Genomic DNA, 14,756 nt, shown 5'->3' with positions numbered 1-14,756 from the left:
ATGGTGCCGCAAAACATAAACAGAGAGCCGAGCCCCAAAGCCGGTGAGAGCCGGACCAAAAGAGAGAGTCAACTCTATGAGCTAGGAGGCATGCAGCAAAGCGAGGCATTCACAAAGATTACAAAGAAAAACAAAGTAATATTACATTTAATGGAACATCTACTAAGCAACATAAACACTTCAAAGAGCTACTTTTATTTTTCACAAATTAAACAACGTTTTCTCGCTCTCTTTCGAGGGAAGTTCTCACGCCGGCGCTCTGGCACATCGCCTCGCGGTCTGCCTCTGCCCACGCGAGCTGCACAAAATCGCGTGCATGAAAACGAAACCAGGTCAGGGACGTTTTGCTCACGTTACCCGCCCATACCGCGCACCCCCACTCCAGTGCAGGCAGCAGAAAGCTTCAGCTGTGCGGGAAAAAGCTGTACCCAGGGGTAAGAGTATTTTGTACCGCCTTTTTGTGGGTACATCCATACATCATTTATTTATTTAATTAATTAGTAACAAATATAATTCTGTATAAATACGATCCTAACATTCATCGAACTTAAAATGTACGATAAAATCGAGCACTCGGACAGCGAAACATCATGGGAAAATCATAAGAAACGACGGTGTGAGACACAGGAAACATAAAATCTAGACGGAGAATGGTACAAGAGAGAAACGGCAGCCGCTCGGCTGCTTTCGGCTTTCGGTTCGAGTTTCGGTTAGGTTCAGTTAGGACAAAAATGGTAACACAAATTGGTATTAAAATTAGTTGGCAAAAACACGTTGTAGACAAGGCACATTTTGGCTTATAAATTGCAGCTGCAGCTTCAACGTTTCATCTTCTCGAGAATGGGCACAACCATGTCGAACTTGGGCCGCTTGCCCGGATCCTCGTTCATGCAGATCGAGATTAGTTTGGACATGTGGGAGGAGGTGCCTGGCGGAATCTTAACGCGCAGTCCCTCCAGGGCGATCTTCATGCCGCATTCCATGGGCGACCATTCGGCGAAGGGCACCTCGCGCGTGGTCAGCTCCCAGATGAGTATGGCAAAGCTCCACATGTCCGAGGCCTCCCAATTGCGGTCCGCTGGCTTGCGCTGCAGCGCCTCTGGCGACATCCATGCCGGCTGGTAGATGCGTCCCTTCTCCTGGAACGAGAACTTGGCATCGCCCATGTTGATTCGTGCCGTCAGATCCTCATCGATCATCACGTGATGGCTGTTCAGATGATATGTGGGTATGATGCGCTCCAGCGAATGGAGGAAGGCCATGCCTCGGGCAATATCCAGAGCAAAGCTCACCGCCTGGCTGGTGTCTACCACCACGCCAGTGGCTCCATGCAGCAAATTGAACAGCGATGACCGTGGCATATACTAAAACAAACAAGAATTTGATTCATTCATCATGGCAGCAGAAATGCAAGAACTTACCTGACTAATTACCACCAGATTGGGTGGCGAATTGCAGGCTCCGATAATGGGCAAAATGTTGGGATGCGAGAAGATGCGCAGCTTGGGGAACTCCTCGTTGAAGTCACGCGAGATGCGCGGCGTGCACTGACGCACGCCCAGAATCTTGGCCACCACATCGTTCTTCTGCCAGCGTCCACGCCATGTCTCTCCCGAGGCAGTTACCGAGAGCTTGGTGTGCAGGTCCAGGTCGCCCATGCTGATGCCTTTGAAGCGCGACAACGTGGCATCTCGCGACCTAGTTTTCATGCCCTGCCAGCTCTGCTCCTTGAAGCTAATAACCTTCATTTCCTGGCCATTCCTCTCCGCTAAATCCTGCATACGCTTGCCCAGACTCGGCTTTGCCTTGTCAACGGGCGTGTGCCCGTCCTTATTGGCAATGGAGACCAGCGCGCCAGCACTGAGCAGATCCTCGCAGATCATGTCATAGCCCCAGAAGCACGCATAATGCAGCGGTGTGTTGCCGTGCTCGTTTACAGCATTCACATCAGACTTTTCACGCAGCAACTAAAAGAGAGGATCGGTTAAGAAGGATTCTGAGTTAAGTTTAATCTTCTGCTCACCATCTGGACCACATCGCGATGACCGTGAGCGGCAGCCAAATGGAGTGGGATGTCATCTCCCATATTTGTGGCATTGACACGGGCGCCCCGCTGCAGCAGGGTCTCCACCAGCTTGGCATGTCCCTCCTTGGCCACCCAGTGCAGAGGACTAAAGCCATGATCGTCTCTGGAAGGAAAAGTCAATGAAAATATATAAATATAGATACAAAAGTGTGTGGGACAGCAGGTTTTTATGCTGTCCGACGCCTCCGAGTTGTTGTTGCTGCTGTGCGTATGTATGCGCCTCGGTCTGTTTACACAACTCAAGAATAAATCATGACGTCACTGCCAGACACTCTTGAATGGGCTGACATTCAATGGTTTGGGGCGGATAAGTGGATGAGTAACTATAAATTCCTTTGAAAGGCGTATGCCCGCATGGAAGTGCATTATTGTTAGTGCTGTTTCGCTACAAATGGGGAAAGTATTCAACAGTTATTTGTTTCGTTTTACCCCAGATTCATGTCATGCTCCGTCTCGTCCAGCCAGAGGCGCACTTGAATCGAGTTGCCCTCGCGGCACCAGTGGAATATATCCTCCATTTCTAGCCTTCACTCGTTTATTCTGCTCTGTGTCACTGTTTTAGCTAGCAATCTAACTTTAATTACATCTAGAAACGCCTAAAAACTATTAAATTGCAGCAGTTGTTGGAGATATTTGTTTTTATTTGTTGTTACTTATCGATAAACTATACCGCAGTACCCCCAAAAATATACCTTCTCCTTTTTAAAATATACCATTAATATATCGAATCGTAAATCATTTTCCTTGATTTTGATCTTCTGTTTAATATTTCGAGCTAGTTAGAACTTTTAGCTCTAAACATTTAATTTAACCCGATTCATTACTCAATTATCCAAAAGATAAGCTAGTTCTCATGAATTCCATTTGTTGAATTGTTTAGAAAAACAGATTCAAACTAAATATAAAAATGACAAAACGCGTCTTTAAATACCATCGTAAAAGTAATCTGGGGGCTGCCAACAGATTTTAAAGTAAACAGCTGTTGTGTCTGCGTTTGACAGTGAATGTCAAAAAAACCAAGAAGCAGCAAAACGTGCGCGTGTTTATTTCTTTTTGAAAATACAATAAATTACATTATAACCGAAGTAATACACAGTACGCTGACCTAAAATGAAGCTCAGCACCTATAATTTCCTTACATCGATGGCCATAAAGGGCGTAAAGGTTGGCTTTCCCCTGAAACTGACGGTGAGTGCTGGAGTCAGGCGTGTCTAGTATTGATTGTTTCATGGAATTATGATTTTTGCATATAGATCAGCAAAAAGGAACTGGTGGAGACTGAATTCAACCCGACGTTTGTGGAGCGACTTCTGCCAAAGCTGGACTGGTCCGCTGTCTATGGAGCTGCACAGGTGGTGAGTGTAAATTATTGCACTTGGAGAATATTTTTGATTGTCATAATTTTCCCCACAGGCGGAGCTTGCTGAAGACATACCCGCTGTGCAGCCAGAGAGCATAGCCGACAACGAGGAGCTGCTGCAGAAGCTGCACCATCTTCTCTTCGAAATCGATGTGCTGGAGGGCCAGTTGGAGTGCCCTGAGACGGGGCGAATCTTCCCCATCACCGACGGCATCCCCAACATGCTCCTCAACGAAGACGAAGTCTAAGTCTGTCTATTTCTGCCTTTCTGTATCATAACCCTAACCAGCTAGGCATAACATATGATTAAGATAGTAGTTTGCTAGTTTTAAACTCAGTTTATTTTCCAAGTGACAAATTTTTTACACTAAAAAATAATTGGAGCTTGGATGGAATGTGTTTTGGAGTGGAGTGTTGTGTGTGTGTGGAAATACTTACTCATAGAGCGTGTTATTAGTGGTGAACAAGTAGAGCGAAAATGTTTCACGACACATACAAAAGATTAGTCTGAATTTCTGGAGGGTTCCGTGCATTATTCTAGGATTATTGATGTTCTCCCTTTGGCACTCTAGAGGAGACTTGGGACTGTCCGCCGGTCTAGTTGCACTTGATGTTGGGACTCTTGTTGCTGCCTTGAGCATAGATGCTGCCCTTGGCCAGTCCTGCCTTGGCTCCCTTGCACAGTTCCGAGTTTCTGCCAGTCGTCTTGTAGCTGCGTTCGCTCAACAGACTGGCATCTGGGCCTTGGGTGGGCTGCTTGTGGATGAGCGTGGTATTGGGACCATTCCAGGTGACGTAGTCAGCTCTGAGAAGGGGAAATAATAATAAGAATTGATCAATGTTTCTGTTTTGTTGGGACTTACAATAGTAGATTTTCATCTGCGCCTTTGGTGAGCTGCGAATTGGCACCCAGCGTGGCCATGCGTTCGATTATGGATTGAAACTCTGAAGATTCCGAATTGTGGGAGTTGCCAAAGGTCGTGGATTGCTGTCGATGTCTGTTGGGGCGAGTGATAACTACTTTAAAGACATTTGGCAAACGAATAATAATGATAATTCTAGAGTACATTAGGATTACACATTCCAAAAAAGAAACCAAGGAAAACGAAGGAACAAAATAAGGATTAGCTGGAGTCGGAGCCTCTCTACGTCGCATGCGAATAGAGTTTCATTCATTGCATTCAAAAGTTTAAAAATAAAACAAGACATGCGCCATAGGAAACGGTAACGGTAATGGTAATGGTACGCATACTTCAGTGAATCGGTTTTGGTGCGCGCGCGACTTTCAATTGCCTTCGCTATGGATGAGGAGTTGGAGTTGGTGTTGGCCGATGCCAGCGATGATGACGTCATTGATGTTGAATAGGAGGAATAGGAGCTAGCATTGCTATTGCAGTGGGTATTGCCATGCAGGTAGCCGCTGATGCTGGAGTTCTTGCTACTATTGTTCAAATTGTTGTAACTGTTTGTTGTGTTTGTTGTTGGATTGAAGCTACCAAAGCCACAGCCTCCACCTCCACCTCCGCCGCTGGATGCTCGTGCCAGCATGCTCTTGGTGGTGAGGCGTTCGTAGCAGGGCTGCAGTGTGGGTGACTGTGCAGGTGAGACATATGAATGTGACGAGGATGCCGATGCACTGGAAATGGATGACAGTGGCTTTGTGGCCTCCTCCTTCACTTCCTTGTACGCCTCCATTGTGGGCGTGTACTGGCGATGATCTAGTATGATCTGTGTGGTGGCCGTCGACGGTGTGGTGACATTGATGCATGGCAAAATGTGGCGCTTGTGTGGTGGCTTCTGTGCACAGGCAGATGTGGATGTGGGTGCTCGCTCCACAATCACCGTGAGAATGCTGGATGATGATGATGATGATGGCAGCGAGCGCAAAGCAAGCGAAAATTGTGTGTGTTGGTTGTCGGGGGAAACAGTTTCGGTTTCGTTTCGGATTCAGATTTGTTTTTGTTTTTGTCAAAGGCAGCAACAAAAGTTCACAGAGAAAATAGGCAATCGATTAACAAACGGATAAAGCAGCAGGGCAGAAAGAGAGAAAGAGAGCTGGGTGGGGTGGGGTAAGCAGGGAGGGGCTTGACAGTCGGGACCATCCGGAAAAGCTACCTGTCTGTGGCATGAACTCCATCCACCTGCTCGCTGCCCGTGACCTTTGCCAGATCCAGTTGCTTGGGCTGCGAAGCGACATGCTTTTGGTCTCGTTGCTCATCCTCGTCCTGCACAATCTGGAGTATCTGTGTGGCCCGATCCTCGGCATAGTTCACCGACTCCAAGGCCATGAGAATGATGCGCTCGGCAATCTGTGGATACTTCTCCTTCAGCTGTGTTTGCACTATAAGTAAAGGAGTTTAATTAACTGAATGTCATCGATATGTGTCATCCGTTCCACTCACTTTTGACTTTCTCCTCTTCTGTGTACACCTTGGGGCGCAGTGGAATGTGCTGCGTGACCAAATCACCGTTCGGATGCTCCGGTGGACGATTGTTGGGCTTGTGCGGCTGCTGCATCTCCCGCTTCGTGTAGCCCAGAGAAATGAGTTTCTCCGAGGCAAACTGCACATTGTTGTCCGCATTGGCGAGGATGTCCAGCAGCAGCATTTCATCTGCCTTGGGAAATATGTTCTTCATGTATCTAAACAACAGGCAGAGAGATTGGATTACTTGAGGAATTCACAATCCTTTTCCAACTACTTCTAGCTATACAAAAATCTAGCGCAGTCAGAGATGGAGGGGCACATCCATCTCCCACCAGCCAGGGGGGCGAACCTTAGTTTCATTTTGGGCGACGAGTGCGGCTTGGGCGAGCTGCGCCACTGCGGAGATCCATGCAAAGCGGGCGGCACAGCAGCACCCGGGGGCAGGACTTGGGCCAAGTGGCCACCGCTTTGCATGCTCATGAGACTACCAAAACGGCCGCCTGGCAGGGGACTGGCCGTGCGGGAGGTGCCTCGACTAGCCGCCATGTCCAGGCGACGCGCCGGTGGTGTCATATAGAAAGCGGAATTGCTGTGGAACAAATGCCGATCTGCGGGTGGCGTCACAAAGGGCCCCGGCATCGTAACCGGATGCTTCTCCACCTGCAAAGCGCTGATGACGACAGCCTCGCGATTGTAGTAGCTGCCGGAGGTGTTAGTTAGAGGAAGCGTGGAAACAGAATGTAGCAATGGCGGTGGGTTAGGTGGAGGTGCAGGAAGCGGCAGCGTGAGAGAAGACAGAGATGTAAGTACGTAGATTAGTGTGAATTACGCAGGATTAGCATAAAAGCGTGGACTGGGGGGCACAGATGGGGAGCTCTTACCGCTTCAGCAGCAGGCGAATGTGATTCTCGCCAGCTGTGGGGAACATGTTCTGGATCTTGGCCACCACGCCATCCGTTTCGGTTTGATTGGTGAATGAGGTCTCCTGAATGGTGGAACGTCTGGACATATTCCCACCCAAGCGGGTGCGTTGAAACGGCAAAGGTGAAGACATTTCCTGGGGAAGAAAAGGGGAACCACCATTATTATGCACATACTGCGACAGAGGACATTGATCCACTTACCAAATGTCCCTTGGAGGAGGCCGAAAGCAGTGGACTCGTTGATATATTATGCAGCGTGGACTGTTCGCGCTCCTGAAACGCCCTGACGGCCGTCAGACTGTGACTCGGATAGACGTGATACGGCGAACTGTTGTGCGAGGAGGGCGCTGCCGTACTGACCATTTGCTGGAAAGTGGCGAATGTTAAGGTGGAAAATCAATAAACTGCATGACAAACTTACCTGCAAGGCTATCGACTCGGTGGAGCAGCGTTCGTTCTGCAGCTGCTTGTAACTGCGTCCGCGCGGATCCTCCAGCTGCATGGCCTTTGTCAGATAGTTTATATAATAGCTGCAACGACAATCATATGGCATATGACAGATGAGCTTGGACACAAAGTTTCCGCCAAAAGTGCAAAGTGCAAATCAGAGGCCATTGAATGACCTCCCCACAGCCACCCAGGGACAGTCGAAAGCTTCCCGATGATGCAGGCCAAGGGTTGAATTTGATGTTCGCCGGCCGGTGGCGCTTCGTTTGGTGGTGGATTTCCTCCACCAGTTGATGGCCCATTTGGGAGTGGACAGGTGAGGAAAGGGTAAAGCTTCGACTCCACCTAAAGACCGGCACGTGCCAAGTAGCTGCCAAAAGGCGGACGCCCAACCGTCATGCTCATCATTGTCGTCACATTTGACAGGCAATCTTGCCTCTGATTTCATACAAGATGAGCGAGCAGTCGTCTCTGGCTGAGTGGCCACTTGAATTAACGTATGTATATGACAGTCAGTCTTCGGGCTTGTTGCTTAATTGCACAAGTCCCGCCAAAGAAGTCAGCGGCAGAGAGCAGCGGGCACCCTGTGGGCATCTGACGACGCGGAAGTGACACAATTTATGCAGCTATGCAAAAATGAGGCCAATTGGGGTTTCTGAGTAGTCCCGAGTATCCTTGAAGAGATGTGTTTGACACTCGAGTACTTGGAACAAGTAAACAAGAAGGAATTTTAAATGGGCAAATGTGTGCAGAGTACTAGAACAACTTTATGTATCACTGTTGAAATCTTTTAACTTCTTAAATTATGCTTTAAAAACACTCCTCCAGTCAATGCTCTCCTTAACAATGCATTATCGTAAACCGTATATCGTAAGACATTCCATTCGGGAAGCATCCTCATACCCTCTTGACAATTTCAAGTCCCTACAAACATCAGTTACTGTGTTTATATCCCTCGAAAGTACCACCCACCGTTGCCTAGCCAAAAGCCATTAAATTTCCCGCTGGGAAACTGAGTACAGTCGTCTGGTGGAACGCATAGAAAAGCGCGCAGCAACCAAACAACATTTCAACACTCACACAAACCGATTTAACTACGTTTTGTTGTCTTTTTTTTTAATGCAGGCATAAATATTTATGACGGTTTGAATGAGATGAATGCTGGTAAATATGTACTTACATATATTATGTATGTATGTATGTACATCTGCATATGCATGCTCTCCCATTGCTTACCAATTTCCCGTTGTCTGATCGTATTTGCAGTCCCAACCGGGGGGCAGCTTCTGATAGCCGCTTGCATCGCTCATTTTGAATGCACAGATAATTCCACGTTAGAGATAGAAACACAGACACACAGATACAGTTACGAATGGCGATTTCTGTTGCGGTTTTACGAGTATTTTTTTGCTCCAAAATATTTATGGGCTTTTAAAGTCGAATTCACAGCTTGTTTGCCAAACTGTCTGCAACCCCGAAAAACTTGGCTGGCTGGCTGGCTGACTGTCGTGGCTGTATTGCCCTTGCCACTCAAGCTTTGTAGTTGCCTTTGTTGCCGCTGCGGCTATTGGGGGTTGATACACCACCACCACCACGACAAGCAAAGTTATTTTTGTTTACAAGGCGGAGCCGTGTAAAAAAAACACACACACACACGGGCTGGCGTGCCTTCAGTGGCGATGTGGGTGGGAATTGTTTCTCTTTCGAGTCCGTTTTTATGCGCGCTAACAACCTCGCGAGCCAAGCTTTCACCGTTAACTGTGAAAATCACAGTTGCGTCGCAGTGAAGTTTGTAGATGCTGCGCGGAGAGAGCTTTGGGCTCCCACCCACCTGGTACTCGAATCAGTGTTGGGCATCGCAAATGCTGGCACATGTAACGGCATTCGTTTGCTCAAACTGTAGAAAGCTTTGCCACAACTTTCAACATGAACAATCTTGTCTGGTCAGACATCAGAGTAAATTTCAACTGTCAGCAACAAAAATTATTTACTAGTATTCCTGGTTAACGATTCAAATAGAAATACACGACAATGTCCGTGACCACGGGCTTCGTGGAGCCCGAAATACGGTTGACACGACTCACAACCAACTATCTGCAGGAAATGCAAGATGAGCTGGACAAGGAGCCTGAGGGGCCGCGCAAGCCCACGAAAGCCGAGAAGAAGGCTGCGAAGAAGGAGGCCAAGCGGCTGGAGGTGATTGAAGACAAGAAGCTGATAATGCGCGTGAGTAGGGGCAGCACCTCCAAGCTGTTGGCAGATCTAATAGGATTCCCTTTTCCATAGGATGCCCTTGCGCGCGAGCTGGAGATGGGCAAGCGCATGGAGATTAAGGGCAATGAGGAGTGGCACGAGATGTGCAAAGAGATCAAGATGAAGGAGCTGCGCGATGAGATCGAAACTTGGGGTGAGAAGGCCACAAGGAATATAGAGGGTAAGAACGATCACATCAAGATGCTGATCGAGGACATGACCCAGACACAGGATCGCCATGTGCGCTGCTTTAGCAAGACTGTGGAGTTGATTGATCACATTGGCGCTTGCTTCCACGGCATGATGGATGGGGTGAGAAATATGTACGATCAGGAGGCAGAGATATTGCTCAAAGAGTTCTACGAAGAGGTTCAGCGTCGCACGGAGGAGGTGGACTTTATGCACCAGAACAGCGAGAACATTATCCACGCCACGAACATAACAACGCGCGATCAGCTGAAGGAGGACTACACGATCTTCCTGGAGCAGCGGGACGATCGTGTCAATACTGAGATAGAGAATCGCTTTCGCATAAGAGATCAAGTGGTGCTCCGCATGACGGATATGCAGCAACAACTAAACGACTTTGTGGAATCGCTTCGCAGCACCGAGCTGGATGCCCACAAGTACGACAAGATCCGTTGGCTTACCGAGCGACAGGCGGCTTTCATGGATGAGTCACGCAAACTCAACTATGAGGAGCTGAAGAACATCAACACAATGGCCGATCTGAACAAGGAGATTCTGCGCGTTGAGTCGGAGCACAACTCGACTCTGAATGATCTGCGTCTAGAGTTTCAGTACTTTACACGTGTGCGCAAGAAGATCGAACAGAATCAGGAGCTGGATCGCGAGATTACCCATGAGAAGCTGCGCATACTCACGGGAGAGTGTTACGAAATAATAAAGGTAAGATCACATTTCAGTTGGAACACATCCGATCTTAATAGACATTATCCTTCCACAGCAAATGGAAAAACACGTGAAGAGCGGCGAACTGCTGCTGGCCCTGTCGATCACCTGCCGAAAGCTGCAAACCGAAACAGAAAAGGTCATCCTGGGCGGTGAGATTGTCGATGAAACGGATCTGGGAAATGTGGACGAGCAGTTCAAACTGGAAACATTGAATATGAAAAATCATGTGGACATGACCGAAGCGGAGCTGGTCGAACAGACTAAAATGCTGAAGAACTTTTGGCGTCGTCAGGCCATGGTTGAGGCCCAAAACCTGCTCTTGCTCGAGGAGAAACGTCGCCTGACCGAGCAGAACCAAGGCTACATCGATTTCATCAAGTACATGAGCGTCACCGAAGATCCCGAGGAGCTGCGATCAGCCATGAAGGTAGACTCTTGCGAGAATCAGCCAATGCCGCCGCGTCTATTCGATACCAAGTGCAAGGAGTACAAGTCACGGAATGTCTGCAAGTCCAAGATAGCCCACAAGGAAGCCAAGTGGGATGCGGAGAAAACATTGAAGCAAGTGATGGAGCTATAAACACACACCACAACACACCAATTAAAGCTGTATTCTATCATTTATTACTCGTAATTAATATCATAATATTGCAAGACAAATTGTTGCATAAGAACTAGAACACCAAACGGATCGGATATGTGGTCAAAACTTAGGCACCAAATAACGCTGTGCTTTGGTCAGGCAAAATGCAGAAGCTGCTCCAGCATGCAATGGCAATCGAATGACACAGAGGCTTGGCCTCTCCGTCTCTAGTTGAAGGCCAGCGGAGTGATGTTTAACTTTTCCGCCAAGGAGGCGCAGGTCTTCAGCTGGTTCTCCAGATACTGAATGCCGCCGGCAGCGTCAACGGATGCCATGTTCTGGCTCTCCTTGTCGCCAGCCAGCAGAACAGGCTTGCTGGGATCAGTCTGATAAAGAAAGTAAAGATTATCGTGTGATTATAATTGCTATAAAGCTGCAACTGCTTACCGGCTCTACGCCCCTGAGACGAGCATTAAAATCGGTCATGCGCTCCTCAAAGTTGGGCGCAAAACAGTTGGGATCAACGGCAATGAAGACCTGGCCAAGATCTGCCGCCGAATCGGCACCAGCGTGCGTCCACTTACGCACCTGAGTGGAGTAATGAGCACCGGACATGACGCCCGAAAGGATGTCCACCATGGCACCCAGACCGAAGCCCTTGTAGCCGGAGGTCAACTCCGAACCACCCAGAGGCATCAGGCAGCCGGTGCTGAAGCCCAATTCGGCGTCGTTTGTGATGTTGCCATTGGGGTCCTGGGCCCAACCGTCGGGCAGAGCGGCACCCTTACGGCGCTGGATCTCAATCTTGCCCACAGCAACGGCTGTGGTGGCCATGTCCAGCAGGAACTTGTCACCGTTCGTGGCGGGTGCGCCCAGGGAGAGGGGATTGGTGCCCAGAGCAGCCTCCTTGGCACGTGTGGGGGCCATCAGCGGTGAGGTGTTTGTCATGGACATGCCGACGAGGCCCTGTTCCATAGCTCGAATGGCATACCAGCCGGCCATGCCGTAGTGGTTCGATCCCTTGGCACACACCCAGCCAACGCCCACAGTTTTGGCCTTCTTGATGGCCAGGTCCATGCAGTAGTTGCCCACGACAGCGCCCAGACCATTGAGTCCATCCACCCAGGCGGTGGCCGGCGTCTCCTTGAGAATCTTTGGCTCTGCGCCTCCGTCCGTGGAGTTGATGGCCAGATCATTGATGTACATCTCCAGGCGGTTCATGCCGTGACTGAAGTGTCCACGATGATCGGCCGCCACAAGGAGATCGGCCTGGGCCTCGGCATGGGCCTGGGGCACCTTCACCGCCTTGAAGCAGTCGATCATGAAGCGCCGGGACTCGGCAACGGCCACCAGTTTGGGAGCAGAAGACGCCATGTTTCTGGTAGAAACTCGGAACAGCGGAGCAAAGTCTGTGATAGAATTTAGATTGGGGGCTGCTTTTGAATTTTTGGTATCTTTTGTGTGGCGGTGGTGGGAGAGCGGAACGTGTGTGTTCAGATACGCGGCGTATACGCGACTGGAAATGAAGTGGACTGAGGCGAGGCGACATAAGCAGTCGTCTAATTGTTCTGGCAATCTCTCACCCATACTCTCACTCGCACATATCCCCCGATAGGACGGCCCTAGGCGGTTGGAAACAGCCACACAAGAGCGGGTCTGCTTTTGTTTTCGCTTTTGGCAAACCCGAAATTCTTCACACTCAAAGAGAACAAGAACGAGATAGACGACTACTTCTATGTGGATGTGTGTAGCATGTACAAATGCTTATCAGCATAATGTTTGCTTTGGATTTAATAGCATTTCACAGTTTCTACCTGGAAAGATATCGAGAGACGAGAGATTGCCACTCTCAATGCTCGAGCCGTGTGTAACAAGTTTTGCTTCTCTGTTTTCGTCAGTCAATAGAGGGGGCTCGCAAGTCTACACAAATATACATATAACACTCATACATATATACTTATACTTATAGTATATGTATATTTATTGCCCTGCTCATTTATTATTTGTATATTTTGTTGTTGCTGTCGTTTTTCTTGTTGCGTGTGTGGGCTGGACGTAGTACGTCGTCTTGGTGTAGTGGCTGCTCGGTAATGACCTTGAACTTCACTCATAGAATTATTTCTGTATTTCTGTACTCTTGAATCGAAATGAATTGACTACGAGTGTAGGAAGTAATGAAAGTGGGACTCTTGGGCAATCAAATTAGAGTTCATTGCCATGCTCGTGGGTTTGTTTGTAACCGCCCAGTGCCCGCCCCAATGAATGTAATAAGCATTGACCTTCCACAATAAAAGCGAATGTGATGGATGGATGGGCACAACATTTGTACGTAAGCCCCAACCACACTCAATTGATTTACTGATGGCTTTACTGGCTTTATCTTATCGCAGATCAAGAACCAACAAACATATTCCCTGAACTTCCACTTGGTTCTAGAACGTTTTGTACTCTCTGGCCGAATAAAACCTGACTCAGTCCCCAGCTTAATGGCTTAAGCACGACTTGGCATGTTTGTTGAATGGTGAAATATAAATAGCCAGCTGTAGATCTGCTAATTTGTGAATATTTAACCAAAAACTGAGAGGCATTCTATCGGTCTGCCCGCCCTCCTTATCTTATCAGCTTAACCTAGTCCAAAATATATTTCGAGTGCCCTGCAGGTCTCGGCTCTAATCAATCTAGGCTGGACAAGAGTGTGCTGGCGCTTAATAAACAATAAATTATTGGGCAAGTAAACAAGTGGAATGCTCCGCCCATTAACACCTTTTTGAGTAATGGATAAATGTATTTGATCGATCCGCACTGGATACTGGAGGGTGTTATAATATTGATTAAACGGCAATTGAGCTCAGAACCAGTTTGTGATATGGGAAGAACAAGTGAAGTGCCTAATGCGCTTTCAACGAGGCAATCAGAATGCGATTAATAACTCGTGGAAGACTCAGCGACGCCACCACATTGATTCGGACTCCAAAATTTGTATTTTTTCAGCTGCTTGAACGCCAGCCCCCTTTTTGCTCTTATACAACAGCCACTTGTTGGGTGTGTTTTTTGGTGCTTTTGCTCATTAAGAAAACAGTCAGGCAACAAAAATGTATTTTAATTATAAATTCGGAGGAACAGTCGTAAAGATTTGACGTGTGGGAGGCATTATGAGAGAATTGGCAAAAAATCAGATGGGCGAACGAAACAAATTTTGAAAAATGATCAGAGTTGCCAAACTACCCACAATTCAAAGTGGGAACTAGAAAAAGTGCGGGAGATATACATATATCTAGTTGTAGCTGATGTGGATTCATAATAAATCAACAATTGCACGCGTAATTTGCATAATTAGAGTTCAAACTTACCGCCTGAATTTGCATGTGCATTTGGGGCTGCTGCCGCTGTTGCTGTTGCTGCTGCTGTTGCATGCCGCCTACAGGAGGGGCGCCGTTGAAGCGTTTGAACGCACCGCCGATTGGCGTAGGCGTACGCGGCGTCGCCAGTGACCGCAGAACGACGCAGAAAGCAAAACAATGTCAACGAAGTCATTGCAACAAATAAGGCAACAAAAAGCACACACAGGCAAGAACAAGGCACACGAATGGCAAACCAAAACAGAACACCACACAACAGAAGAGAGCGAAACGGAAAAACTAGTTGGAGATAACCGACTGCTGGCTACGTAACACGTAAAGCAAAGCCCCAAGAGCAACCACAAAGGTGGTCGGATGGGATCGGTTAGGGGGGGGGGAGAAACAGCTGACGTCGCTGTCACCGC

The 14,756-nt window shown here is 48.2% G+C and overlaps 5 protein-coding genes across 8 annotated transcripts; 2 read left to right on the top strand and 3 right to left on the bottom strand.

Annotated features, from left to right (window-relative positions):
* Nucleotides 1-744: 744 nt before the first annotated feature.
* Nucleotides 745-2,736, bottom strand: LOC117894311 (integrin-linked protein kinase homolog pat-4). The gene is made up of 4 exons (XM_034801277.1): nt 2,516-2,736; nt 2,024-2,189; nt 1,422-1,967; nt 745-1,364 (listed from the first exon to the last, which is right to left on the bottom strand). The coding sequence occupies exons 1-4, from the start codon at nt 2,602-2,604 to the stop codon at nt 819-821; spliced, it is 1,347 nt and encodes a 448-aa protein (XP_034657168.1). The 5' UTR covers nt 2,605-2,736; the 3' UTR covers nt 745-818.
* Nucleotides 2,737-3,106: 370 nt separating this feature from the next.
* On the top strand, nt 3,107-3,834 carry LOC117894280 (multifunctional methyltransferase subunit TRM112-like protein). The gene is made up of 3 exons (XM_034801239.1): nt 3,107-3,274; nt 3,340-3,441; nt 3,500-3,834. Exons 1-3 carry the CDS (start codon nt 3,197-3,199, stop codon nt 3,692-3,694), a joined length of 375 nt encoding a protein of 124 aa, XP_034657130.1. The 5' UTR covers nt 3,107-3,196; the 3' UTR covers nt 3,695-3,834.
* On the bottom strand, nt 3,770-8,990 carry LOC117894279. Of its 4 annotated transcripts, XM_034801235.1 has the most exons (10): nt 8,479-8,990; nt 7,217-7,325; nt 6,997-7,161; nt 6,754-6,929; nt 6,222-6,572; nt 5,849-6,087; nt 5,562-5,787; nt 4,699-5,298; nt 4,310-4,444; nt 3,770-4,251 (listed from the first exon to the last, which is right to left on the bottom strand). In XM_034801235.1, exons 1-10 carry the CDS (start codon nt 8,550-8,552, stop codon nt 4,044-4,046), a joined length of 2,283 nt encoding a protein of 760 aa, XP_034657126.1. In that variant the 5' UTR covers nt 8,553-8,990; the 3' UTR covers nt 3,770-4,043. The 4 variants fall into 4 exon arrangements, with proteins under 4 accessions (XP_034657126.1, XP_034657128.1, XP_034657127.1 ...); XM_034801237.1 differs by lacking the exon at nt 4,699-5,298; XM_034801236.1 differs by lacking the exon at nt 6,222-6,572.
* Nucleotides 8,991-9,241: 251 nt separating this feature from the next.
* On the top strand, nt 9,242-11,032 carry LOC117893284 (dynein regulatory complex subunit 2). Its single transcript, XM_034799850.1, has 3 exons — nt 9,242-9,468; nt 9,529-10,404; nt 10,463-11,032. Exons 1-3 carry the CDS (start codon nt 9,274-9,276, stop codon nt 10,988-10,990), a joined length of 1,599 nt encoding a protein of 532 aa, XP_034655741.1. The 5' UTR covers nt 9,242-9,273; the 3' UTR covers nt 10,991-11,032.
* On the bottom strand, nt 11,012-14,670 carry LOC117893285 (uncharacterized oxidoreductase YjmC). The gene is made up of 3 exons (XM_034799851.1): nt 14,344-14,670; nt 11,441-12,402; nt 11,012-11,379 (listed from the first exon to the last, which is right to left on the bottom strand). The coding sequence occupies exons 1-3, from the start codon at nt 14,525-14,527 to the stop codon at nt 11,221-11,223; spliced, it is 1,305 nt and encodes a 434-aa protein (XP_034655742.1). The 5' UTR covers nt 14,528-14,670; the 3' UTR covers nt 11,012-11,220.
* Nucleotides 14,671-14,756: the final 86 nt, after the last annotated feature.

Source organism: Drosophila subobscura, chromosome J (assembly GCF_008121235.1).
Source record: "Drosophila subobscura isolate 14011-0131.10 chromosome J, UCBerk_Dsub_1.0, whole genome shotgun sequence".
Taxonomy (NCBI): domain Eukaryota; kingdom Metazoa; phylum Arthropoda; class Insecta; order Diptera; family Drosophilidae; genus Drosophila; species Drosophila subobscura.
This window is presented reverse-complemented; position numbering and strand designations above follow the sequence as displayed.